At 44.3% G+C, this 27446-nt stretch overlaps 1 protein-coding gene across 1 annotated transcript in view; it reads left to right on the top strand.

The window, feature by feature from the left end:
• Positions 1-27446, top strand: part of CMYA5 (cardiomyopathy associated 5) — a 125856-nt gene that overhangs the window by 59797 nt on the left and 38613 nt on the right. The window contains exons 8-9 of the mRNA XM_082268514.1: positions 4125-4274; positions 23768-23914. Coding sequence (XP_082124640.1) covers positions 4125-4274; positions 23768-23914 — 297 coding nt within the window. The remainder of the gene's footprint in view (positions 1-4124; positions 4275-23767; positions 23915-27446) is intronic.

Below are 27446 nucleotides of genomic sequence, written 5' to 3'. Positions count from 1 at the left end.
CTTGCCTGATCCTCTGCCCCCTGATGCTGCCGGTGGACTGTTTCTCAGTGTTTTCACGTCCAGTGAAGGGCTATGGACCTTGCATTGGTATTGATGAGATCAGGACCTTAGACAGATGGAACGTAGGGAAGAAGTTACTGCTTTGACCGGTCTAGCAGCACAGAGGACCCGATAAGTAAATCTTCTTTAACAAGTTTCTTGGACCTAAACAAGCAAATAATCCTTGCAGCAAGGGATCATTTTCTTGGAGTTTGGCTTTAAGTTTTGAGATGTACCCATAGAGAAATTGATACGTGCTGAATACGTCATCCAGATATTGCTGTAGTGCACTTATTTACTCCACTCCCATTTCTCAGCAATCTGGTGATCCTGCAATATATATGCGTGTGATGCTTTAACACCCACATCCTTTCTCACACATACAAATCCTAAAACGACCGTACTGTGATGTTTTCCACCAATCAGATCCCAACATACAGTTTAAATGTGATTGGTGACTCAGGAAGAAAAGGATAAGGAAGTTATGGTTAAAATGCTGCAGATCCCACTCTCTTAGGATCTCTTTCAATGATCTGGGTTTGTGTTGATTACATAAATTTGAGACTTCTAAGATCATTCAGAACTCATTGGCAGGTGCATTGGACCTGCAGTTGACCTCCTTCTGACCTGTGTTTGACTTGCTTCAAGTGAGTTTTGCATTCCCATAGGCTTGTATAGAAAAGTGAAACCCGTCTAACACAGACAAATGCTCATCAACACACAGGTACTGGTTTTAGCACATCTGCAGTACATGAAACTGATTGGTTATACTAGTTATCTGAAAGTTCTCTACAAGGGATACAACTGAGAAGGTTTTTAGTCTGCATCTAAACACATCCAGAGATGAGGCCTCCCAGACTGAGCTGAGTATTAGGTTCCCAAGAGGAGCAGCTTGGCAGAAGATTTTACGACCTTATTAAGCAATAATGTTTTCGACTTCTGGATTACCAATGTACATTCCCACTTTACAGCTATCATAAAAGAACGTCTATAATTTGTGAATGGTGCCAATAATGAAAGCATATTTAAACTCAAGCACAAAAACAAAATATGTTGTGGTTCACCAGTCCTTAGACGTGTTGACTTAGTTTCCATTTTGCAGGTTGTTCATCCTTTATGTCCCCCTGGTGATTCTGCCAGTAACACATTACCAGGGTGACAATGTTTACTCACTGCACTGTATCTATTGAGGTGCAGTGTTGTCACCTTAGGACTAGCGTTTTAAGACCACAGAACACCCCCTCTCTCTTTTCCTTAATATAGGAGGCATGGGCATAACTTTAGGGGTCTCAGGGGTCGCAACTGTGACCTGGCCTCATGCTCCAGGGGGCCAGTGCGGCTCCCCTTGTACACCTGAATAGCAGAAGTGGTGGGGGTAGCATATAGAGGAACCAATCTCTCTATTTTCCTCCTGCATCTGCTGAATGGCCACTTCTCCTCTTCTCTCTCCTGCAGACTTTCAGTGGCTGCAGGAGGAAAATGGAGGGCATTTGTTTCTCTATATGCCGCCCCACTACCCCTCCTATCCAAGTTATGTGTCTCCTGCTGGCCCCAGGCCCCTGTTTGCTCCCTTGGTCCCTCCTTCCCCTGCCCATTCCCCGCTCTCCATCCTGATAGATACCCCCCAGCAGTCTGCGAGAGAGGGGGAAGCTGGCTGCTGCGGGGTATCTGGCAGGATAAAGAGTGGGGAAGTGGCCAGTAAATTTAACATTTACCTCCCCCTCCCTTTTTAGAATGGACAACGTGAATGATTGGTACCGTTCACTCTTGTGTCCATTTATAACTTAAGCCTAGTAAACTTATTTACTAGGCTACAGTTTGTGAATGAACGGGAAGCTCTGTACAGAGCTATTCCTGTCCATGATATGTCACCAAAACACCCCCAACGGGGGTCCTAAAAAATCGTAAAAACTCTAAAAAATAAAACTGAAAAATAATTAAATTAAATAAAATGGTAAATAAATTATTAAAACAATAAAATAATAAACATTAAAAAAAAAACTAAATTATCAGGGTCGCAAAAGTCACACTTGCAACCAGGCCCTGGCGCTCCGCCACTGTGGGGGGGCCCCAAGATGGCAGGAAGGGGGCCCACTGCAGAACAAGAGAAAGGGTCCCGCTGGATTGTAATAAAAGGCCCATCGACAGGAGTAAAGGGCCCCGGTATCAGTGGGAAGGGTCAGGGAGGGGCCTCCATGGTTTCTTGCACCAGGGCCCTGAAGATCCTAGTTACATCTCTGATAAGAGGGATGTGGAGAGACTTAGCAACAGTTCAGAAAGCACAGGAAGTTTTCAGTAGGGGGAGGGTGGTAACCAGCGCTATGGATAAGAACTACCAGGCTCGTGGGGTATTTAGGTTGCAGCCACCAACCGTCCCCTAAGAAAAACTTAGGGGCTGATATATAATGTGGGGGTGAAAAGTTGGAAACGGCGCTACCTAGCGCATGTGCAAAATGCGGGTGAGATAGAGGAAGAAAGTGCTCTAGTGCGTGAAATATAGTGCAATCATAAACCTTAAGCCCGTGAAAGATGCCCAATCACTGGCCAAATGTAGACGATTTGAGCCCAAATTTTAGGGTAAAAATTATATAAGGTAGTTAGATAATAAATATTTATTTATTATCTAACTACCTTATATAATTTTTACCCTAAAATTTGGGCTCAAATCGTCTACATTTGGACAGGAAGTTTTCAGCTTACACAATTTCTGGCAGGATCAACAGGTTTTCTTGCATCTATTACACAAATATAACAGAATGGTTTCAATAGTACATTTATACCAGAAGGGATCCAATAAGAGCACTTCATTTTTGGGGTTTACATACACTTTAATAGAGAGTTCAATAAAACACTGACTATAGTGATAAATAATATATTTCCCTGTGTCCAGTCTTTGTGTTTGTTTCACAGCTCGAAAGCTTTTTAATGGTCAGGCTTCTATCTGTGATACAACATTATCGTTTTTTTGAAAACACAACTAACTGAATTCAATGCAGTGTGATTCTGATCCAACAATGGACCCTCCCAACATTCATGTACAAATCTGCCATTACTTGCTAGAGTGTATTATTAACTGTTAGTGCTGGTACTTCTGTAGTTCACCTAAAAAACATAAAATACAAGCTGAGCACAGATAACCAAATTATATGTTTACTATCATTTTTATTCTGAATGAAGGTATTCTAGAGGACTCAAAAAGCCTTCCTTTATGACTAAATACTGAAGCATTCTTACAGCCAAAGCTACCTCCTGTCCCATCACATTCCTCTTTGCCATCATTATTGTGGGCTGCGTAGCTGACAAATAGGAATGTGTAAAAGGCATGTAGAGTAGACAGACTTGAGCTCTATAATCATTAGAAGGAATGGCTGCACACTGCTGTAGATCCGTATGAACCATTTCTTCCACAACGAACAGCACATCAAAAAATAGGACATAGAGTAGTTGCTTGTTAACGGGTTTCACACAAAACTGGGCTTATTCACTGGTTATAAATAAGCACAGTTTTGGGTGAAACCCATTAACAAGCAGCTACCCAGTGTCCTGTATTTGATGTGCTGTTCATTTTCGAAGATTTGAGGCAATAAATGGTTCATATGGATCTACAGTGGTGTGCGGAAATTCCTTTTGATGACTACAGTGTTTGCGGTGGCGAGTCGTGGCAGGCACCAGATTGGACAAGGTGGACAGTTCCTCACCTGGAGCGGTGTTTCTCTTTACATTAGACTTTAGCGCTTACTAGCACTTCAACTAATCCTTTTGTGACCCAATGGTCACTGCCAAAGGGATATAGTACATTAGACAATGGGCATCTAATGTCATAGAACTCTTCGCTTGCCAGTCAACCTCACAGAACAAAGGATATATTACGAGGAACCAAGCCAATGTAACCAGGTAGAAGCACACACCGATTAAAAACAGGATAAATTTAATGGGAAATTCATTAAGTTAAAATACTAGCTGTATAAATTAAAATAAGTATTCAACAAATAGACATAGTTAAGTCCAGTAAAAACAATGCATCAGTTTATTTAGCTGTAGTTTTTTTTTTTAACATTCTAAAACATTGTTCAATAATTTTGCAGTTCCACAGACACCGAAGTTAAAAACACAGGAGGCCAATTCTGCCACCAGCACTTCCATCACAGTGTACTGGACAATGAGCGAGGAAGATATCATTGATTATTTCCAGGTGTACTGCATGGAGGAGCCTCAAGGAAATCGCGATGACAATGGTGAGTGGAATTTATTGTCGAAAATTTTCTTTGTTTCTGTTGAAGTTTAGCATTTGGGCACTGTTGATCTTGTGCTTTGTAGTGCACCAGCACCTATTTGAAAATCATTATTGGTATTTTTATTTAAACCTTTAAAGATGACCAGTCAGGAACAGTAATTTGCATTTGAATTTCCACCCTTAAAGCCCAACTCCAGACAAAATATATATTCTTTTATTTATTATTTTTTTTTTGGGACAGGCTTGGTAAAATAAATGTTTCAACCCCAACTTTTATGGGTTTTCCTGTTGGGAAGATTTCTCCGCAGTTCCTATTCTTCTGACAGCCAGTGACAGCAGGAAAAACAATAAGTGTCTAGCAAGTACAACACACAACTCTCCTTCTCTTAGAGGTGGGCCCCACAAAAGTATTGCTCAAGGCTCTTGTCAAATCCGGATAACTGCCACCTTGCTGCCCTCTCAAGACTGTGGAGGTCTGGATACACTAGAATTAAAAAATAGACAGAGGGCACCACCGGCTTAGTGCATTATCCTCAATAAAACCAACTTTATTCGATAAAAATTCATACTCACAAATACATGCTTGTCAAAGGCATATCAACTGAATGCAGTTATAGCATCCAGAGTCTCGCATAACAGATGTAATGTCCTCAAATGGACTGGCTGACACGTTTGTTGAGTTGGCTCTGAGGAAGAGGCTAAGCCTCGAAACACGTCAGCCAGTCCAATTTGAGGATGTTACATCTGTTATGCAAGACTCTGGATGCTATAACTGCATTGTTGATGTGTTTATGTGCCTTTGACAAGCCTGTATTTGTGAGTATGAATTTGTATTGAATAAAGTTGGTTTTATTGAGGATAATTCATTAGGCCAGTGCACACTCTGTCTATTTTTCAATTCATTTTTTTTTAAATGTGTTTATTAAATTTTCCAAAATGCAAAACACACATACATAAATTTAAATAATTTCAACCACTTATATTTTTCAATTCTAAAGCAATAAGTGTGGCAGATAACACTGTGATGGGAAGACACAGAAAGGAATAATAACCTTATAGAAGTTCTAAGGCTCCGTTCACATGTAGGCGTTTTGGGGCGTTTTTGGGGAGTTTTTCTGCTCTAGGATCAGCTCTCAAAACGCTCAACAAGACAAATCGTATTCATTTCAATGCCCCCTGTTCACATCTGAGCGTTTTGATGCTGTGAGCAAAACGCCCAATGCTCAAAAAAGTACATGAGCTTCTTTTTGGGCAGATTACAGGCATTTTCCATTGGTCTCTATTCAATCTAAAAACGCCTGCATAAAAATCGCGGTAAAAATTGCGGTAAAAACCATGCGAAAACGCTACGCTCAGGTCTGAATGTAGCCTAAACCTTTTCCATTTTACTGAAAATATGTATTATAATAGGAACTGAGAGAAAATCCCCTCAATGGGAACACAGACTGCAAAAAAAAATAATATAACTGACAGCTGACCAACCTGTACCATACACCCCGGCATTCTTTCTTATTCACCATTGAAGGCGTACAAACAATCGGTTGTAGAACATTTGATTAGCACCACAAGCTCTTGTATCCTTACCCTATGGAAATATCCTATACTGACCTCTTTTTCACTACAGTTTCGTAGGATTGATGACATAAGGGTAATGGAAAGCCTGGCTAGTGTTCTGAAAGGTTCACAGGAGAAAACCCATAAAATGTGGTTTCATTATTGGACGGCATACACTTGCACTATGAAATTCAAGCAAATCCTTGCAAGCTGAATACATATCAAAGTTCATAGTTGCCCTGTGCAGTGTACGGTACTTTCTAAATTTTCACTTGCTGTTTGTGCAGGTGCAAGACATTCTCAGAGAAATGCGAATAGGCAATTTGTTATAGCCCCATGGGGCTGAGTGACTTGTAGAAAGATTAGTAGAGTCCTTTTTCACCGGTGTTGGGTAAAGGAAAAGGGTAACTCTCCCCTCCCAACCCTTTTTCCACCCCCCCCCCCCTCATGGCCATGCATTTTTACGAAACTCTGTGACGTTACCCTCTTATAAAGAACCTTGTATAATGATATCCAGCCCCCAGGGCAGCCTGAGTTGTCCTATGTTTTTACCTTTTTGTCTGTCCTTATTTGTGTGATAACTTTTGTACAATCTTTAATAAATACAGAATGCAAAACATAAAAAAGGCAGAATTCTATACCTTCCCCACTCTGTTACAAAAACGTTTTAGCTGGAATTGGGCTTTAAGCTGTAATGCTTTTAGTTTTCCTTCATGCAATCCTGACAGCACCATGTTTTTGTGATTTCACTCATCCTATTACTGCTTTGTGAATAAAAATAATGAAAAGTTCTAGTAACCTCTAAGAGATAAGGCTGCTCTCCTATAACAATTGTCAAACAGAGATTTATTACAGATTTCCAATGGTGAATGGTTCTCTTTCTAGTCCAGGTATGCTAAATACAGATAATGTGAGTCTTGGGTGTAGCTTTACACAAGCATTGGCAAATTTCAAGCAGTGCCTGCAAAAAGCTCCCCCCTTATACCTATGCTATATATACTCATAGGTGTAAATATCTCTTTTTTTAATCAGATTTGTTGCAGTCTTGTGATTTAGAACTTTGGCTTCCCTGTGTCAGTGAGTAGCTGCTACAGCGGATGGGAGGGAGCGCCAATATGGGGATGGGTGGAACAATGGAAGCGGGCAGTCACATGACTGCACCAAGGCCAATAAAAAAATATATAAAATAGGTATAGGGAGCAGGGAGGCAGCATTTTTTTACTTCCACTTTAACAAACTTGAGCTACAGCAGAATGTTTATGAGTAGGGTTGAGCGGACACCTAGATGTCCGTGTTCGACGGGTTCGGCCGAACTTTAAAAAAAAGTCCGGGTCCGTGTCCCGGACTTTTACCGAACTTTTCCCGGACACCGAACCCCATTGAAGTCAATGGGGACCCGAACTTTAAGGCACTAAAATGGCTCTAAAACACCAAAGGAAAGGGCTAGAGTGCTGCAAATGGCAGCAAAACGTAATTAAGAGCATGGCAAGTGCTCTGCAAACAAATGTGGATAGGGAAATAACTTAAAACAACAAAAAAAAACAGAAAAATAAAACAATGTTCTTCTTCATCTCTGAAGGACGAGGCCCATATGGAGTAGGAGGGAGGTTGAGGTGGTGGTGGATGTGGCGGTGACATAGGCGTGCGCACAGGGTGTGCTGGGTGTGCCTGGGCACACCCTAATCACCTAGGGCACATAGCATTGCCAGTGAGGAGATGGGAAAGATCTCCCTGGGACCTGCTCTGCTCTATTTCTCCTTGCCTACAGGTACATGGCCCCGATACATTACTCTCCCTGCTGGCAAACACATGCATGTGTATTTCAACTTTGGGGTGCACACCTTAATGCAATAGGCTGCGCACACCTATGGGCGGTGTAGGTGGAAGCGGCGGTGGAGGAGGACCAGGGCCGGATTAACAGCATCATGGGCTTGGTGCTGAGGATTTTGAAGGGCCTTAAGGGCCGTGCCTTGCCATGCACCCAGAGGAGGAAGGGTGCAGCCATGCATGCCTAATTCAACATGGGATGCTGTCTCTGAAGCCCATAAACACATCCATGCATCGCCAACTGTCCCTCCTTGTCCGGCCTTCACGCTGTGTGGGGAGGTTCTGAGGGTGCTGCCTGGGGAAGCGAGCATAGAAGCCAGACTTCTGTGTTTACAAGTGACAGAAGAGCGGTAACAGTGAATATGGCCAACCCGGGGCCTATATAAAAGGTAGGGGCCTGGAGCTGCAGCTCCAATAGCCCCTACATTAATCTGGCCCTGAGGAGGAGGACGAGGTAGCCAACACTGCTTCTTTTCAAAAATTTTAAATGAGGGTACACCCCAAAAGAGTGAGAAAGAGCAAAAATGGAACAATGGGTGGGTAAGGTCGGTATCCATTGCTATTCTGCATAAGGTACGGAAAAGTCCCGTGGGATCCATGCCTGGTTCATTTTAATGAACGTGAGCTTGTCCACATTGTCTCTGGACAGGCGGCTGCGCTTGTCTGTTATAACGCCCCCAGCCGTGCTAAATACCCGTTCAGATAATACACTGGCTGCAGGGCACGCCAGCACCTCCAAGGCGTAAAGGGCAAGCTCAGGCCATGTGCCCAATTTGGAGACCCAGAAGTTGAAGGGGGCAGACCCGTCATTCACTACATGTAGGCGTGTGCACACATACTGCTCCACCATGTTGGTAAAATGCTGCCTCCTGCTAAGACGTTCCATCTGAGCTGCTGGTGCTGCTGTTTGTTGTGGCGTGCTGACAAAGCTTTTCCACATTTCGGCCATGCTAACCCTGCCTTCTGAGGTGCTGGCGGTGCCCTGGTTGCGTTGGCGACCTCCTCCTCCTCCTCCTCTGCCTTGTGCTTCCACTGTGGCCCCGCTGTCAGATGGGAATGCCAGCAGCATGGCGTCTACCAGCGTGCGCTTGTACTCGCGCATCTTGCGATCGCGCTCCAGTGAGTGAATTAAGGACGGTACGTTGTCCTTGTAACGGGGATCCAGCAGCGTGGCCACCCAGTAATCAGCACAAGTTAGAATGTGGGCAACTCGGCGGTCGTTGTGGAGACACTGCAGCATGTAATCGCTCATGTGTGCCAGGCTGCCCAGAGGCGACGAAAGGCTGTCCTCTGTGGGAGGTGTATCGTCCGTGTCCTCTGTATCCCCCCAGCCACGCACCAGTGATGGCCATGAGCTGGCCTGGGTGCCACCCTGCTGTGAACATGGTTCCATCTCCTCCTCCAGCTCCTCCTCCTCCTCATCCTCCTCATCCTCCAGAACTGTGCCCCTGCTGGACAATTGTGTCCCTGGCGTTTGTGTGTGCAGGAACCCACCCTCGGAGCCCCTTGCGAATGACTGCCCTGAAAGCCTTTGAAATGTTACCTCTTCATCCTCCTCCTCCTCCTCCTCATCCTGTGCCACATCCTCTTCCATCATCGCCCAAATTGTTTTTTCAAGGAGGCATAGAAGTGGGATAGTTAAGCTGAGAATGGCGTCATTGCCACTGGCCATGTTGGTGGAGTACCCAAAACAGCGCAACAAGGCACAATATATGCAAATGTCAAATATGCAAACTATGCCGCAATTTAATGTTTTTTACACCAAAAGGGTGTGTATTGAATAGCGGAATAGGATAAAAAACTGTGTATCTCACACGTACAAACACAGACTAGGCCCGATTAAATTTTTTCCTACCCTAAAGGGAGGATGAGGAAGAGGAGTATGGAACATGCAGCACCCTCAAATCTTCAGAAGTATGAGATGAACCCCAAAAACTTGGAAAGGTGGATCTCTCTCACACGTACCAACACAGACTATCCCCCAATTTAACTGATCCCCAAAGGTTTTTGATTAAATAGCGGAATAGAAAATATGATCCAAAAAAAGTGTATGTATATCACACGTACACAACCACACTAGGCCCCAATTACTATTGTTTGTACCCCTAAAAGGCTAGATGAGGAGTAGGGGGGGTATGGAACAGGCAGCACCCTCAAACCTTCAGAAGTATGAGATGAACCCCAACAACTTGGAAAGGTGGATCTCTCTCACACGTACCAACACAGACTATCCCCCAATGTAACTGATCCCCAAAGGTTTTTGATTAAATAGCGGAATAGAAAATATGATCCAAAAAAAGTGTATGTATATCACACGTACACAACCACACTAGGCCCCAATTACTATTGTTTGTACCCCTAAAAGGCTAGATGAGGAGTAGGGGGGGTATGGAACAGGCAGCACCCTCAAACCTTCAGAAGTATGAGATGAACCCCAACAACTTGGAAAGGTGGATCTCTCTCACACGTACCAACACAGACTATCCCCCAATTTAACTGATCCCCAAAGGTTTTTGATTAAATAGCGGAATAGAAAATATGATCCAAAAAAAGTGTATGTATATCACACGTACACAACCACACTAGGCCCCAATTACTATTGTTTGTACCCCTAAAAGGCTAGATGAGGAGTAGGGGGGGTATGGAACAGGCAGCACCCTCAAACCTTCAGAAGTATGAGATGAACCCCAACAACTTGGAAAGGTGGATCTCTCTCACACGTACCAACACAGACTATCCCCCAATGTAACTGATCCCCAAAGGTTTTTGATTAAATAGCGGAATAGAAAATATGATCCAAAAAAAGTGTATGTATATCACACGTACACAACCACACTAGGCCCCAATTACTATTGTTTGTACCCCTAAAAGGCTAGATGAGGAGTAGGGGGGGTATGGAACAGGCAGCACCCTCAAACCTTCAGAAGTATGAGATGAACCCCAACAACTTGGAAAGGTGGATCTCTCTCACACGTACCAACACAGACTATCCCCCAATTTAACTGATCCCCAAAGGTTTTTGATTAAATAGCGGAATAGAAAATAAGATCCAAAAAAGTGTATGTATATCACACGTACACAACCACACTGGGCCCCAATTACTATTGTTTGTACCCCTAAAAGGCTAGATGAGGAGTAGGGGGAGTATGGAACAGGCAGCACCCTCAAACCTTCAGAAGTATGAGATGAACCCCAACAACTTGGAAAGGTGGATCTCTCTCACACGTACCAACACAGACTATCCCCCAATTTAACTGATCCCCAAAGGTTTTTGATTAAATAGCGGAATAGAAAATATGATCCAAAAAAAGTGTATGTATATCACACGTACACAACCACACTAGGCCCCAATTACTATTGTTTGTACCCCTAAAAGGCTAGATGAGGAGTAGGGGGGGTATGGAACAGGCAGCACCCTCAAACCTTCAGAAGTATGAGATGAACCCCAACAACTTGGAAAGGTGGATCTCTCTCACACGTACCAACACAGACTATCCCCCAATTTAACTGATCCCCAAAGGTTTTTGATTAAATAGCGGAATAGAAAATATGATCCAAAAAAAGTGTATGTATATCACACGTACACAACCACACTAGGCCCCAATTACTATTGTTTGTACCCCTAAAAGGCTAGATGAGGAGTAGGGGGGGTATGGAACAGGCAGCACCCTCAAACCTTCAGAAGTATGAGATGAACCCCAACAACTTGGAAAGGTGGATCTCTCTCACACGTACCAACACAGACTATCCCCCAATTTAACTGATCCCCAAAGGTTTTTGATTAAATAGCGGAATAGAAAATATGATCCAAAAAAAGTGTATGTATATCACACGTACACAACCACACTGGGCCCCAATTACTATTGTTTGTACCCCTAAAAGGCTAGATGAGGAGTAGGGGGGAGTATGGAACAGGCAGCACCCTCAAACCTTCAGAAGTATGAGATGAACCCCAACAACTTGGAAAGGTGGATCTCTCTCACACGTACCAACACAGACTATCCCCCAATTTAACTGATCCCCAAAGGTTTTTGATTAAATAGCGGAATAGAAAATATGATCCAAAAAAAGTGTATGTATATCACACGTACACAACCACACTGGGCCCCAATTACTATTGTTTGTACCCCTAAAAGGCTAGATGAGGAGTAGGGGGGGTATGGAACAGGCAGCACCCTCAAACCTTCAGAAGTATGAGATGAACCCCAACAACTTGGAAAGGTGGATCTCTCTCACACGTACCAACACAGACTATCCCCCAATTTAACTGATCCCCAAAGGTTTTTGATTAAATAGCGGAATAGAAAATATGATCCAAAAAAAGTGTATGTATATCACACGTACACAACCACACTAGGCCCCAATTACTATTGTTTGTACCCCTAAAAGGCTAGATGAGGAGTAGGGGGGGTATGGAACAGGCAGCACCCTCAAACCTTCAGAAGTATGAGATGAACCCCAACAACTTGGAAAGGTGGATCTCTCTCACACGTACCAACACAGACTATCCCCCAATGTAACTGATCCCCAAAGGTTTTTGATTAAATAGCGGAATAGAAAATATGATCCAAAAAAAGTGTATGTATATCACACGTACACAACCACACTAGGCCCCAATTACTATTGTTTGTACCCCTAAAAGGCTAGATGAGGAGTAGGGGGGGTATGGAACAGGCAGCACCCTCAAACCTTCAGAAGTATGAGATGAACCCCAACAACTTGGAAAGGTGGATCTCTCTCACACGTACCAACACAGACTATCCCCCAATTTAACTGATCCCCAAAGGTTTTTGATTAAATAGCGGAATAGAAAATAAGATCCAAAAAAGTGTATGTATATCACACGTACACAACCACACTGGGCCCCAATTACTATTGTTTGTACCCCTAAAAGGCTAGATGAGGAGTAGGGGGAGTATGGAACAGGCAGCACCCTCAAACCTTCAGAAGTATGAGATGAACCCCAACAACTTGGAAAGGTGGATCTCTCTCACACGTACCAACACAGACTATCCCCCAATTTAACTGATCCCCAAAGGTTTTTGATTAAATAGCGGAATAGAAAATATGATCCAAAAAAAGTGTATGTATATCACACGTACACAACCACACTAGGCCCCAATTACTATTGTTTGTACCCCTAAAAGGCTAGATGAGGAGTAGGGGGGGTATGGAACAGGCAGCACCCTCAAACCTTCAGAAGTATGAGATGAACCCCAACAACTTGGAAAGGTGGATCTCTCTCACACGTACCAACACAGACTATCCCCCAATTTAACTGATCCCCAAAGGTTTTTGATTAAATAGCGGAATAGAAAATATGATCCAAAAAAAGTGTATGTATATCACACGTACACAACCACACTAGGCCCCAATTACTATTGTTTGTACCCCTAAAAGGCTAGATGAGGAGTAGGGGGGGTATGGAACAGGCAGCACCCTCAAACCTTCAGAAGTATGAGATGAACCCCAACAACTTGGAAAGGTGGATCTCTCTCACACGTACCAACACAGACTATCCCCCAATTTAACTGATCCCCAAAGGTTTTTGATTAAATAGCGGAATAGAAAATATGATCCAAAAAAAGTGTATGTATATCACACGTACACAACCACACTGGGCCCCAATTACTATTGTTTGTACCCCTAAAAGGCTAGATGAGGAGTAGGGGGGAGTATGGAACAGGCAGCACCCTCAAACCTTCAGAAGTATGAGATGAACCCCAACAACTTGGAAAGGTGGATCTCTCTCACACGTACCAACACAGACTATCCCCCAATTTAACTGATCCCCAAAGGTTTTTGATTAAATAGCGGAATAGAAAATATGATCCAAAAAAAGTGTATGTATATCACACGTACACAACCACACTGGGCCCCAATTACTATTGTTTGTACCCCTAAAAGGCTAGATGAGGAGTAGGGGGAGTATGGAACAGGCAGCACCCTCAAACCTTCAGAAGTATGAGATGAACCCCAACAACTTGGAAAGGTGGATCTCTCTCACACGTACCAACACAGACTATCCCCCAATTTAACTGATCCCCAAAGGTTTTTGATTAAATAGCGGAATAGAAAATATGATCCAAAAAAAGTGTATGTATATCACACGTACACAACCACACTAGGCCCCAATTACTATTGTTTGTACCCCTAAAAGGCTAGATGAGGAGTAGGGGGGGTATGGAACAGGCAGCACCCTCAAACCTTCAGAAGTATGAGATGAACCCCAACAACTTGGAAAGGTGGATCTCTCTCACACGTACCAACACAGACTATCCCCCAATTTAACTGATCCCCAAAGGTTTTTGATTAAATAGCGGAATAGAAAATATGATCCAAAAAAAGTGTATGTATATCACACGTACACAACCACACTAGGCCCCAATTACTATTGTTTGTACCCCTAAAAGGCTAGGAGTAGGGGGAGTATGGAACAGGCAGCACCCTCAAACCTTCAGAAGTATGAGATGAACCCCAACAACTTGGAAAGGTGGATCTCTCTCACACGTACCAACACAGACTATCCCCCAATTTAACTGATCCCCAAAGGTTTTTGATTAAATAGCGGAATAGAAAATATGATCCAAAAAAAGTGTATGTATATCAGACGTACACAACCACACTAGGCCCCAATTACTATTGTTTGTACCCCTAAAAGGCTAGATGAGGAGTAGGGGGAGTATGGAACAGGCAGCACCCTCAAATCTTCAGAAGTATGAGATTGTGTTCACTGTACCCCACAAAGATTGAGTTCACTGCACCCCACAATGATTGTGTTCACTGCACCCCACAAAGATTGTGTTCACTGCACCTCACAAAGATTGTGTTCACTGTACCCCCCAAAGATTGTGTTCACTGCACCCCACAAAGATTCTGTTCACTGTACCCCACAAAGATTGTGTTCACTGCACCCTAAAAGGATGTTGTTCACTGCACCCCACAAAGATTGTGTTCACTGCACCCTAAAAGGATGTTGTTCACTGCACCCCAAAAAGATTGTGTTCACTGTACCCCCCCAAAGATTGTGTTCACTGCACCCCACAAAGATTGTGTTCACTGCACCCCAAAAAGATTGTGTTCACTGTACCCCCCAAAGATTGTGTTCACTGCACCCCAAAAAGATTGTGTTCACTGTACCCCCCAAAGATTGTGTTCACTGCACCCCACAAAGATTCTGTTCACTGTACCCCACAAAGATTGTGTTCACTGCACCCCAAAAAGATTGTGTTCACTGTACCCCCCCAAAGATTGTGTTCACTGCACCCCACACAGATTCTGTTCACTGCACCCCACAAAGGATTTTGTTCACTGCACCCCAAAAAGATTGTGTTCACTGCACCCCAAAAAGGATTTTGATCACTGCACCCCAAAAAGGATGTTGTTCACTGCACCCCAAAAATGATTTTGTTCACTCCACCCCAAAAAGATTGTGTTCACTGCACCCCACAAAGATTGTGTTCACTGCACCCCAAAAAGATTGTGTTCACTGTACCCCCCAAAGATTGTGTTCACTGCACCCCACAAAGATTCTGTTCACTGTACCCCACAAAGATTGTGTTCACTGCACCCCAAAAAGATTGTGTTCACTGCACCCCAAAAAGGATGTTGTTCACTGCACCCCAAAAAGGATGTTGTTCACTCCACCCCAAAAAGATTGTGTTCACTGCACCCCACAAAGATTGTGTTCACTGCACCCCAAAAAGATTGTGTTCACTGCACCCCAAAAATGATTTTGTTCACTGCACCCCAAAAAGGATTTTGTTCACTGCACCCCAAAAAGGATGTTGTTCACTCCACCCCAAAAAGATTGTGTTCACTGCACCCCAAAAAGATTGTGTTCACTGCACCCCACAAAGGATTTTGTTCACTGCACCCCAAAAAGATTGTGTTCACTGCACCCCAAAAAGGATGTTGTTCACTGCACCCCAAAAAGGATTTTGTTCACTGCACCCCAAAAAGATTGTGTTCACTGCACCCCACAAAGGATTTTGTTCACTGCACCCCACAAAGATTGTGTTCACTGCACACCAAAAAGGATTGTGTTCACTGCACCCCAAAAAGATTTTGTTCACTGCACCCCAAAAAGATTGTGTTCACTGCAGCCCAAAAAGATTGTGTTCACTGCAGCCCAAAAAGATTGTGTTCACTGCAGCCCAAAAAGATTGTGTTCACTGCAGCTCACACACAGAAAAATGGATGTGGATCACTGACACCTGCCTATCTCCAATCCCACACCACACAGCAATATCGATTGTAGTTTGTAGAACACAGTTTCCCTAAAATTCAGCAGACTCTGTCCCTAACAGGATTGAGAAGAGATCGTAGATCAGGATTGAGTGCAGATTCACCCCACCCCCCACACAGCAATATCGATTGTAGTTTGTAGAAGACACTGACCCTATAATTCAGCAGACTCTATCCCTAAAATGCCTACAACTCGCCCTGCCTAAACACTCCGACCTGTCCCTCAATTCTATCCGGACACAAATGGTTTTTTCCTGCCTATCTTTCCCTAATCAGCAGCCAGCACATTGATGTGTGCTCTGTCCCTTAGCTAAGCAGCAGAATGACGCTGCTGCGGCGGCTGCCTCGAACTTATAAAGACTTGGTCACATGCTTCAGACGGCCAATCACAGCTACTAAGACATTTGCAGGCATGGCTGGGATGGCTTAAGGCACACCAGTTAAACGATTGTTGATTGGCTGTTGAAAGCCCGCCATGAAAAGAGCGCCAAAGCATGCAAAACCCGGAAATAAAACGACCGAACACGGATTTTTACCCGAACATACAGTAAAGTGTCCGTGTCCGTGTTCGGGTAAAAAAAATCCAATTATTCGGTACGAACACGAATAATACAGTCCGTGTTCGCTCAACACTATTTATGAGGGCTTTGAGAAAGCTGTTTGAAGCATTTTAAATGGTTTGTAAAAGCTTGGTAAAGCATATCATGATAAGGCTAGTATTTACAATTGATGGTTACAGGACAAGTATGTATTTACTAAAAAGGACACGAACTGACCTTCCCCAGCCGCCTAACTTCAGTAAACTATACCCCACAACCTGGTTGCTTACAAACTTCAAGAACATAGCTGTGGTCTGCACTGAACTTTGGCTTTTTTTTTTTTTTTTGAGCATTTAAAGCGGTCTCCCTAACATCTCCTAACATTAAATTAGTCTAAGCAAGTCTATGAGGGCTCATTGTACAGATGTGAGAACTATTAAAGAGGAATGAGGTTGGATCAAAACACAACACACCATGGTAGTTAACTTGAATAGGGGTAACATTATTGACCATACATTTCTTTTTTTATCTCAAATAAACTTTTTTGCACAATTAAAATTTGCTAAGCTGGTAAGGACCAAAAAACCAAAATGTTGAGGTGATCCTAATAAAAGGGATTTCCTGTCGGTGCCAAAAGTTATGGGCCTACAGGCTCCAGCCCAATCTAGGGTTTCAGGTTGGTGTACTTATTAGCAAAAGTTCACTTGTACTTTAAACAACGCTTATGAGTTTAGTGCCTTAATACCATTTGGCCTCATGTCTGAAAGCATGTGAAGAACTGTTTGTGTTTCCTCATAGCCACCGGTCAACTTTATCATTTCCTAAAGCTAGCGCAGATTAAAAGAGAACATGAGACGCTAACTGGTGCTGAGGAGCAACGCAGACAATGATAGTTTTACTTTCATACATAGGACCTATGCTCACTTGTTGTATTCAGACCTAAACTGCCTTTTAAAATTATATTTTCTCTATCGCTCATTGACAGACGTAGTCCTCGGTGATACAGCACCTTCGGGTTTTGTTGCCTCCACAGGAGTAGGACTAGACAGGAAATAAAATGCTCTGGCCACACCCTAGGGGCAGTCCCCGAGGGTATATCCTCTCTCTCTCTGCCACAGCAAATCAGTTTTTTTCTGTCTAGTCAGGAGTAAGGACCTAGATACCTTGCTGGGATCTTCGGTCCTGGCAGGATTTTTTTCTTAAAAAGATTTTTTAGACAGCTTTTTTTCTCCAGTGTTCCTGTGAGATCTTCAAGCAAGAAAGCTGAACTGGGCGACGGGCTGGATGTTGAGATCCGGTGGTCACCCCAGTTCAGCCTACGAGCGCGTGCAGGCCATAGCTCCGCGCTGGGTCGGCCGCGACATAGTCCCACTGGAGGGACTGACCCTGCGAATTAAACGTCTCGCTGAAACGCCAAGGACCATGAGTCACGGCGTCCGTATTGGTCGACAGCCCTCCCGCCCCGGTGGAGAGGGGTACTGTCAGGAGTTGGTGCCCGCCTGGTTCCGGTATGGTGAGTAGTATGTTCCCCCTTTCCCCTGACGGGTCTTGTGGTGAACGCGGGCCCCTCTCTGTATGGTAAGGATGAGTTCCCCTCTATCCTATAACATGGCACAGATCCCCCTACTTTGAGTGTGATTTTTATGTGCAAAAAGCCAGGAGGCTTGGTTTGGGAGCTGACAATCTAATTGTAAATATGTTAAAAGATTGTAATCAGTGGCAGTATGGGAATCTTACTGTGATAATATAGTATCCTACCAGTCAGAAGCCACGGACATGTAGACTGCTTTCCAAGTCAAGTCTCCAGCAATAGCAGGCCTTCCGACGGCCATGCGGTCCGCCAGGGTCCGGTACCGCCGACCAGGCTAAATCCCCATGTAGAGAAGGTATTGTGATGCTCTGCAGTCACGCCGCTATTCGGTACAACCGCCGCCATTGTTTGCTAGATCGCACGAGGCCGCCATTTTGGCGTAGCCTCGTGTCTCCAGCATGGGGGCGGCCATGTTTGAGGTGACCCAAACACCTCGTGGAGCTAGGGGAGGCACCGGAAGGCGTGCAGAGGGGCGGAGCCGCCTCCTTTCTTCCTGGGCAGCCAGCCAAAAGACTTCCTGTTTGTGAAGACAGTGCTGTAACCTGTTGCAGTGAACTCTGAGCATCAAGTGGTGAGCCTGGGGGTCTATCTCTCTCTCTCTCTCGATCGATAGGGATCCCTAGCAGGTAACACTGAGGGGCTTTTGTGGCGCTGGGGGTCTGGAAAAAAAAAAAAAAAAAAAAGTTTTTTATTTAAGTTTGGATTGTATTTTCCGGGTAGTTACTGGAATAATCATGGACCCTGCCACACAAGTACCCCCACCTATTTCCCTCGAGGGGGCCACGGGACCCGCCGGTGCACAGAGTATGGATGCATTTACAGCAGTTTTGGAGTCTATGGTGGCTCGGGTGGAGGCGGCCTGTCAGGGACGGGGGTCAAGAAAGCGACCCCCGCCTACCCCTATATTATCTGACACCTCTGACTCAGATTCAGAGATGGTCACTGCAGCTGCAGGTCCCTCTGCAAGGGCTGTTATCTCAGGTAAAGCTCCCTCAGACAGTGAGGAGGACGTTCATTCTTCCGCCATAATTCAGGAAGAAGCATTGGTGGACGCACTAGTTGTGGCGGTGCGGGAAACCTTAAGACTTGAGGTTTTACCGGCAGAGGCAACTGAAACAGAGATTCCCTTTGGTACTAACAAGCCCATCAAAACGGTGAAGGTTTTTCCTGTACCCAAGTGTTTTGGTAATAAAATTAAAGGAGAATGGGAGCATTCTAAGTGTACCTTTACTATTTCCAAGCGTATTGCTAGACGCTATCCGTTTGAGGAATCCCTCATTAAGAAATGGACGGTACCACCAGTGGTGGATCCACCTATTTCCAGGCTGAATAAAGCCACGGTTATCCCAGTGGAGTACACTTCGTCCTTTAAGGATCCGGTGGATCGAAAGATGGAAGCGGAGTCCCGCACTATCTTCTCCCTGATAGGGTCAGCATTTAGACCAGTAATTGTTATTGGTCTAGTTTCCCAGACACTAACGGAATGGGCGAGATTGGTACGCCAAGACCTAAGGGGAAAAGATATCCCCCAGGGAACATCTGATTTGATGGAACAGATTATACAAGGGCTACAGTTTGTCTGTGACGCAGCCTTGGATGCTACCCCCCTATTAGGGCATGCATCTTTGTCAGCGGTAATCATCAGACGTGTGCTGTGGTTAAAATGCTGGTCAGCTGACCTAGGTTCCAAAAAGACCTTGACGAATCTCCCCTTTCAGGGGAATCGCCTATTTGGGGCCACCCTAGATGAAATTATTAAAATGCCACTGGGGGCAAGAGCACTTTCTTGCCACAGGCTGCTAAAGCTAAGGGACCTCGCAACAAGCGAGGACCTTTCTTTACCGCCCATAAAGGGTTCGCACGCCCGGCTGGAACAAGCGGGAAAGGCAAGACTCCTCCAGGAGGGTTCAAGAAAGGCTGGTCGGACAAACAGAGGACCGACTCAGCCAAACCCGAAGCAAAGGATTACACAGCCTGAAGGTGCGCCCCCACCCGGGTTGAGGGTGGGGGGACGTTTTCACCGGTATTCAGGACATTAGATCGAGCATCGACTACTACTACCGGTGCGATTCTTCCCTTCCAACATTTAAGTACTACAGGGAGCGGTAGTCACCGTTCCCTGAACAGATCTTTTCCTTTACCTTTTCCTAAGATTAGTCTCAATTCCCCACAGGAATCGGATCTGGTTGACCAGACAGACCAAGAAGCCTCTAGCCGGGTGACTTCGGTCCCTGAGATTCAACCAGGAGAGATCACCGTTCCTGATAGGAATTAGGTGTCGGATAAATGTGTGGGAACAGAAAACGACCAGACTTTGTCGGATGGTCGGGGCCAGATAGCTCTAGGGACGCCTGGTTCAGATCCCGTCAGTGCCAGTGGTCCTAGAAATTCTAGGCTGGCCTCGTCAAGCCGGCCTGGCCGACTTGGACTTGCTAGTCGCGGACGTTCCGTGGGAACTGCGTCTCAGGGAGTATCTGCGGTCTCGAGGACCAATCTACCATTGTGCTTTACAGTCGCTGGTTTTAATGGCCTGGCCATTGAGACCCAAGTACTGAAGGACAGAGGGTTGTCAGCTTCAGTCATTCCTACTCTTATTAAAGCAAGGAAAGCGACTTCCAGCAAGGTCTATTATCACACATGGAAGACTTATATCGCGTGGTGCGAATCTTTAGGATTTCCTCCACGTACCTATTCGGTGACTCGAATATTGGCCTTTTTGCAAAAAGGGGTTGAGCAGAAGCTAGCCTTGAGCACCATCAAGGGTCAAGTTTCAGCATTAGCAATCTTCTTTCAGAAACCTTTAGCTACCAAGTCCTTGGTGCGGAATTTCATCCAGGGGGTGCGGCACCTGGCTCCACCAGTCCGCGCGCCCTTACCGCCCTGGGATCTTAATTTGGTTTTGTCGGTTCTACAGAAACCTCCTTTTGAAAACATCAGGGAGATTCCCTTGCTTACTTTATCCCAGAAGGTGGCCTTCTTGGTGGCTATCACTTCTGCACGCAGGGTGTCAGAACTGGCTGCTTTATCATGCCAGTCCCCATACTTGGTGATTCATAGGGATAAGGTAGTACTCCATCCTAAGCCATCCTTTCTTCCTAAGGTGGTTTCAGATTTTCATCTGAATGAAGATATTGTACTACCTTCCTTGTGTCCTCAGCCCAATCATCATCGGGAACATGCGTTGCATTCCTTGGATGTGGTTCGGGCAATCAGGGTATACCTGAAGGCTACGGAATCGTTCCGTAAGACGGATTCACTTTTTGTGATCACGGATGGCCCCAGAAAGGGGTTGCCTGCATCTGCTGCGACTATTGCCAAATGGATTAGACAGACGGTGGTACAGGCTTATTCTATTACGGGTCAGAGTCCTCCGTTCCCTGTTAGGGCGCACTCCACTCGAGCGCTTAGTACTTCCTGGGCCTTTCGCCATCAGGCGTCAGTGGTCCAGGTATGTAAGGCGGCCACCTGGTCGTCGGTACATACCTTTACAAAGTTTTATAAAATTGATGTCATGGCATCGGCGGATGCCTCATTTGGCCGCAAGGTTTTGTAGGCCGCAATTTGAGGAGACCGGTGGTCTACCTCGAGGGTTTTTTTCTGTTTGAAAATTTTTTTGTTGAGTCTTATCATTAAGGATGAGCATTGTAAACTTCTAGTTGGCACCGGTTGGGCCTTCTAGATTTGGATTTGATTTCCATTTTCCCACCCCTCATTTGTGATACTGCTCTGGGACGTCCCGAAGGTGCTGTATCACCGAGGACTACGTCTGTCAATGAGCGATAGAGAAAAATGGATTTTTGTAAAATCTTACCGTAAAATCCTTTTCTCTTAGCTCATTGACAGACGTAGTACCCGCCCCTCTGTTTTGGAGTTGGGTTGGGTTAAATTCTCTAAACACTGCTTTTGTGACATAACTGATTTGCTGTGGCAGAGAGAGAGAGGATATACCCTCGGGGACTGCCCCTAGGGTGTGGCCAGAGCATTTTATTTCCTGTCTAGTCCTACTCCTGTGGAGGCAACATAACCCGAAGGTGCTGTATCACCGAGGACTACGTCTGTCAATGAGCTAAGAGAAAAGGATTTTACGGTAAGATTTTACAAAAATCCATTTTTGCCTCTTCTGCTAGTTGTAAGTATGCATATTCTTCATCATTACATGAACCAAAGGTTAATCTAGGTATTCTTATATTTACATGCTATATGTTGATGCTGAGGCCGATTTACAATGAATTTGTTATTAAATGTAGCACCCTCCTAGACAGGTTGCTAGAAATGTCAGGTACATTTAGTTGTTTTTTTTTCTTTTTGCTCCTCTGCAGGCAGTGGAGCAGTGTATGTGATTTATTTCTGTTCTGAGTTTCACTGGCTGTAGGCCCAACTGCTTCTTCCCACTTTCTAGAGGATTCTGGGAGCGGCAAACCCCCAGCCTGAATATATATGTGGTCTCGGCCAATCCCTGGGGGAGGAGGCCCAGTAGGTGGCTGGGGTGTGCATAAATAGTCTGAGGATTGGAGCACCAGGGTTCTTGTCCAGGATGAGAAGTTTCCAGTCTGAAGGGCTGCTGCCCTTCTGGGTAGTACAGCTGAAGTTCACAAGTGCTCATTAAGATTCCAGCTCAGCCAGAGCTGGAGGACCTGTTTTACTGGATCTTGCTGCTAATGATTGAGGGATTTTCACTGAGGATGTGGTCTGGAGAGTTCACAAGAAATATTTGGCTGATACTGGACAGAGGCATCCCAGTATCCAGGAACATTTGTGAGTACAGACCTATGTGCCGGATCCAAGTGACTGCTGCACTGTTTCTATCCCTTGTGCATCAGTGCTAGAGCTTGCTTAAAATGGGACGTTTCCTATGGTGTCTATATGTCCCTCTGTCTTTTAGTTGCTGCTGGAGGGACTGTATTAAGAAATGTGAGAAAGTGAGAAGTATTCTCATGTTTTCACATAGTGTTACAGGAATATCCCACAATCTCCCTGCACCCTATCCAAGTTCAACTTTCAATAAAGCATAAAAAAAGATATCCCTAGACTATTCATTGAGCCAAAAGTGTGATTGTTACTGGGTGCATGGCTGCTACTACACAAGTGGGACAAACGAGTGAGCGTTACATAAATAACAACCTCCCAATATCCAGAATCTTATGCTTCTTTAAAGTACGCAGCATGATAAAATTATGGGGGTTGCCATTACTGGGAAACTTATGAAAATACTAGATTCTTGGCTGTACCTGGCTTTAACACTTTAAGTCACAGACCCAGGACATGTGTACTTTAAATCAGTGTCAGCAATGTCAGTCTACATAATTCCCTCATGACAGAGGAACACTCCTTCAACCTTTATATCTAATAAAAATTAGACCACCTCTGTGGCAGCACCCTAACATTTACTGCTGTGATGAATGGTGATAATGCATGACCTCTGTTTAACTCAATAAACGCGAGTCAACTATCTGGCTATGATAGGCCCCAAGCCTACTGCATTTCCCTATCGAGAAGAAGGCTGTCTGGCCAGGAACCTCGGAACATAAGATTGGGATTCACAGAGCAGAAAAACAAGATGGATTGTGTCCATACAAGTCATTATAAATTCAATTTAATACTGAAGTAACTTCCAAGGCTGTGTCTGTACTGTTCTTTATATTGTCTCAGGTTTGCAGTTATGTCGCCCATGATGTATGACTCCATATTACTAGCAATGATGCTTATAGTGTCTTTTGGGACATTTTCTTACCGCAGGGCTGTTGGAGGAATACAGGGTCACGGTGAAGGAAAGTTTTTGCATCTTGGAGGACCTTGAGCCGGATAAATGTTACAGTGTCTGGGTTATGGCCGTAAATAACACAGGCTGCAGCTTACCCAGTGACAAGTCAATATTCAAGACTGGTACGTGCCACACTCTTCTTAATAACACTTGTAAACATTCCTTGAAAAAATAAAATGCCAGTACATTATGTTGAGATAAGTTTTTAAGCTGACAAATGCTGCAGATGTACAATTGTTTATATGTGGCAATGTGCCCTGAAAATATCAATATACATTTTTTGCATTGTTTTCAGGGATGGGGAGGTGGATAGTGCTTGGGAATACAGCAGGTCTCTGACTACATAGTCATTTCTGTCAATGTCTGGCTGCATTATCATGCCGCATTCTCTTACACAGGTAAAATGGATAGGCATAAGAAAAAACAATGTTCCAGTAGGACCAGTCAGGGCTGCTCATAGAAATCACAGGGCCCCATACAGCCATCCTAACAGCCCCACCCCCCCCAAAAAAAAAAAAAAACACAGTTTTCTTTGCTGCAGTTACAAATGAACACAGTGAGTGATCGGTACCAATCACTCATTGTGTTCATTAAGGAAGGAGCTGGTAAATGCGACATATTTACCTGACTCTTCCCCCACTCTTCATCCTGAAGGATCCTACTGTGTGCTGGCAGCTGCCAGTGGGAAGGAGTGGGGGGAGGCCAGTGCATGCGAGGGTGGGGGTACACAGGTGTGCCTGGGCAGCAGGGGGAAACTTATAGTGCACACAGAGGATGATCAGTGCTGGGGAGGAGGGCATTTACTAGAACTAGGCAAAGGGCACACCCCTGCTGTGCCCCCCACTTATGAGGAACATGAATTGCAAATATGCAAAAACTGACTAACAGCTTCAGCGCCGGAAGGTTTTACCCCACTAATGACCAGGCCATTTTTTGCGATTCGGCACTGCGTTACTTAAACAAAAAATTGCGCGGTCGTGCGACGGTGTACTCAAATACAATTAATGTTCTTTTTTTTCCCCACAAATAGAGCTTTCTTTTGGTGGTATTTGATCACCTTTGCGGTTTTTAGATTTTGCGCTATAAACAAAAAAAGAGCGTCAATTTTGAAAAAAACGCCATATTTTTTACTTTCTGCTATAAAACATTCCCAATAAAAAATTTTTAAAAATCTATTTTTTTTTATCAGTTTAGGCCAATTTGTATTCTGCTACATATTTTTGGTAAAACAAATCCCAAAAAGCGTATTTTAATTGGTTTGCGCACAAGTTTTAGCGTTTACAAACTACGGGATAGATTTTTGGAATTTTTATACATTTTTTTGTTTTTATTAGTAAAGGCGGCGATCAGCGTTTTTTAGCGGGACTGCGACATTGCGGCAGACAGATCGGGCCCCTAACTGCCATTTTTGACACTTTTTGGGGACCAGTGACATTAATACAGTAATCAGTGCTAAATATTATTCACTGTTACTGTATAAAGGACACTGGCAGGGAAGGGGTTAACACTGTAGGTGATCAAAGGGGTTAATGTGTGCCTAAAAATGCTTACTGACTGTGTATGGGAAGGGTTCTGTGACAGGCACAGAGATCGGGGTTTTAGCTTAGCTGAAACTCCTGATCTCTCCCTGCCTGTGTGACAGAAGGTTCGCCTGCTTTGTTTACATAGGCAGAGGCGTCTTCTGTCAGTTTATCTGACGATCGGGGGAGGCCGGCAGCAATCTCCGCCGCTCCTCCCGTGGCCCGCCTCCCGCTGTGTCTAAACACAGCTTTGTGCATGAAATCACGTAGTACTACGTGATTTTGCGCAGTTGAGCTGCCCTGCCTCAGTAATACTACGGTGGGCGATCGGCAAGAGGTTAACCCACAAATGTTTTTTTCAGTACTATTGGTCTGCTTTTTAAAATATCAAATTCAATTTAGAAGTAAGATGTAAGGTTTAGACTTCATTCACAATTGAGCATTGGCCTCTTCTGTCGGGTTTTTTGTGCTTTTCATTTTCAGGTTTTAAACACAGAACCTTAAAATTGGGCTTACTAACCCACCAATTTTTACCTGAAATCTCCAGCAAACTAAGTTTCAGAACAACTCATAAGAAAAAAAGACATACTGTTTCCACAGACTGGAGATATAAGCAAAAAACCCAAGACCAGGAGAGTTCACAGATAGTTGGTTTGGGCTTGGATTTTCAGTGTATATTTCTGGTTGCGGCAGTCTTTGAAACTGTCATCATTTTTTTCTTTTAGGAGGTTTTTGTTTTAGCCAATGGAAAGCTAGTAATGAGGAGGAGAAGATGGTTGTGAAATCATTCAAAAAACACGTTCCATGCATTTTTCAGGCTTTGCTGTTGAAGTCTATTGGGGCCAAAGATTTGCAATCATACTTCAAACAAGCTCCTGTACTTTTTTTTGAGTGTTGATCAACAGCACATTGTTTATATGTGAACAGGCACAATAGAATAACATGGAAATCTGTGTTTCAACAAAGTGTTGAAGCTCCTCCGACAATGCACTTCAAATTGCTCAGGTCTGAGGGGAGGGGGGTCCTTGATGTAGTACAAGGGCCCATTCACACCAGAAATTGCACATGTTTTTGACTGCACTGCTTCCTGCGTACTTGCTGTTCGCTTGATGGGCGCTTACATGCGTTTTGTGCTGCGTTTAGCACTGCGTCTGCAGTGCATTTTTTAATATGTTTTTTGGCTTGGCTTTCTTGGCTTAAAGGGGTGCGGTGCAGTGAATTTGAAGCACATTTGTAGCACGTTACCTGCATTTGCAGTGCAGAAAAATGCAGCATGCTCTGCTATTTTAACTGCGCTGAACTGCACTGCAATGATGTGAACTATGGCCATAGGATTACCTTGATTTTAGACTGTCTATGCAGTTGGATTGCAGTTCAAAAGGCATCCAACTGCATTCGTTGTGAAAGGGCCCTAACACTTCTAGTAGTTAAAAAGTACATGTTTTATAGAAGCCTACAGACCAGATCAAAACGAGGGTCAACTGGGAAGGTAAGAAGAACAGGGGGATTTGCTTACAAATAAGGGAGAGTTGGAGCTATGGGAAAGAGTCCTGCATTTTTTTGTATTGCCCTGTATTTCCATAGCTCCCAACTGTCCCTGATTTCGAGGGACTGTCCCTGATTTGGAACAAAGTCCCTCTTTCATAGTAGATGAGGTTGAATAAAGACAATAGTCCATCCAGTTCAACCTGTGCAGGTGTGTGTAGCTGTAATCATCTCACATACCCCTGAATGTTCTGATCCTTGAGATGTACGTCTAAGAGTCTTTTGAAAGCCACCATACTTCCCGCCGAAACCACCTCTTGTGGTAGAGAGTTCTAAAACAAGTCGCGCTATTAATGAGTAATGGAGATGTAAAGTCCATAAAAGTCCATCAATAGGTAAAAACTCAATTTCCGGACCAGGCTCCTTATGGATGTATGCTTACCAGATAAGGTAAAATAAAATGCAGGTTCTCTATAGTTAATCTTGTCCCCTTGATGGAAGATCAGAACCGGTATGCTCATGATGATTCAGTGGTCGTTGAATCATGAAATTAAATGAAAAACGCAATAGCGTAAAACCCAACACAAACGATTTATAGTGACTGAAACACCATAGTGATCATTCAGTAATTGGCGTAAAATTTTTGTGT

This window comes from Pelophylax lessonae (assembly GCF_965119305.1).
Source record: "Pelophylax lessonae genome assembly, chromosome: 1".
Lineage (NCBI taxonomy): Eukaryota > Metazoa > Chordata > Amphibia > Anura > Ranidae > Pelophylax > Pelophylax lessonae.
This window is presented reverse-complemented; position numbering and strand designations above follow the sequence as displayed.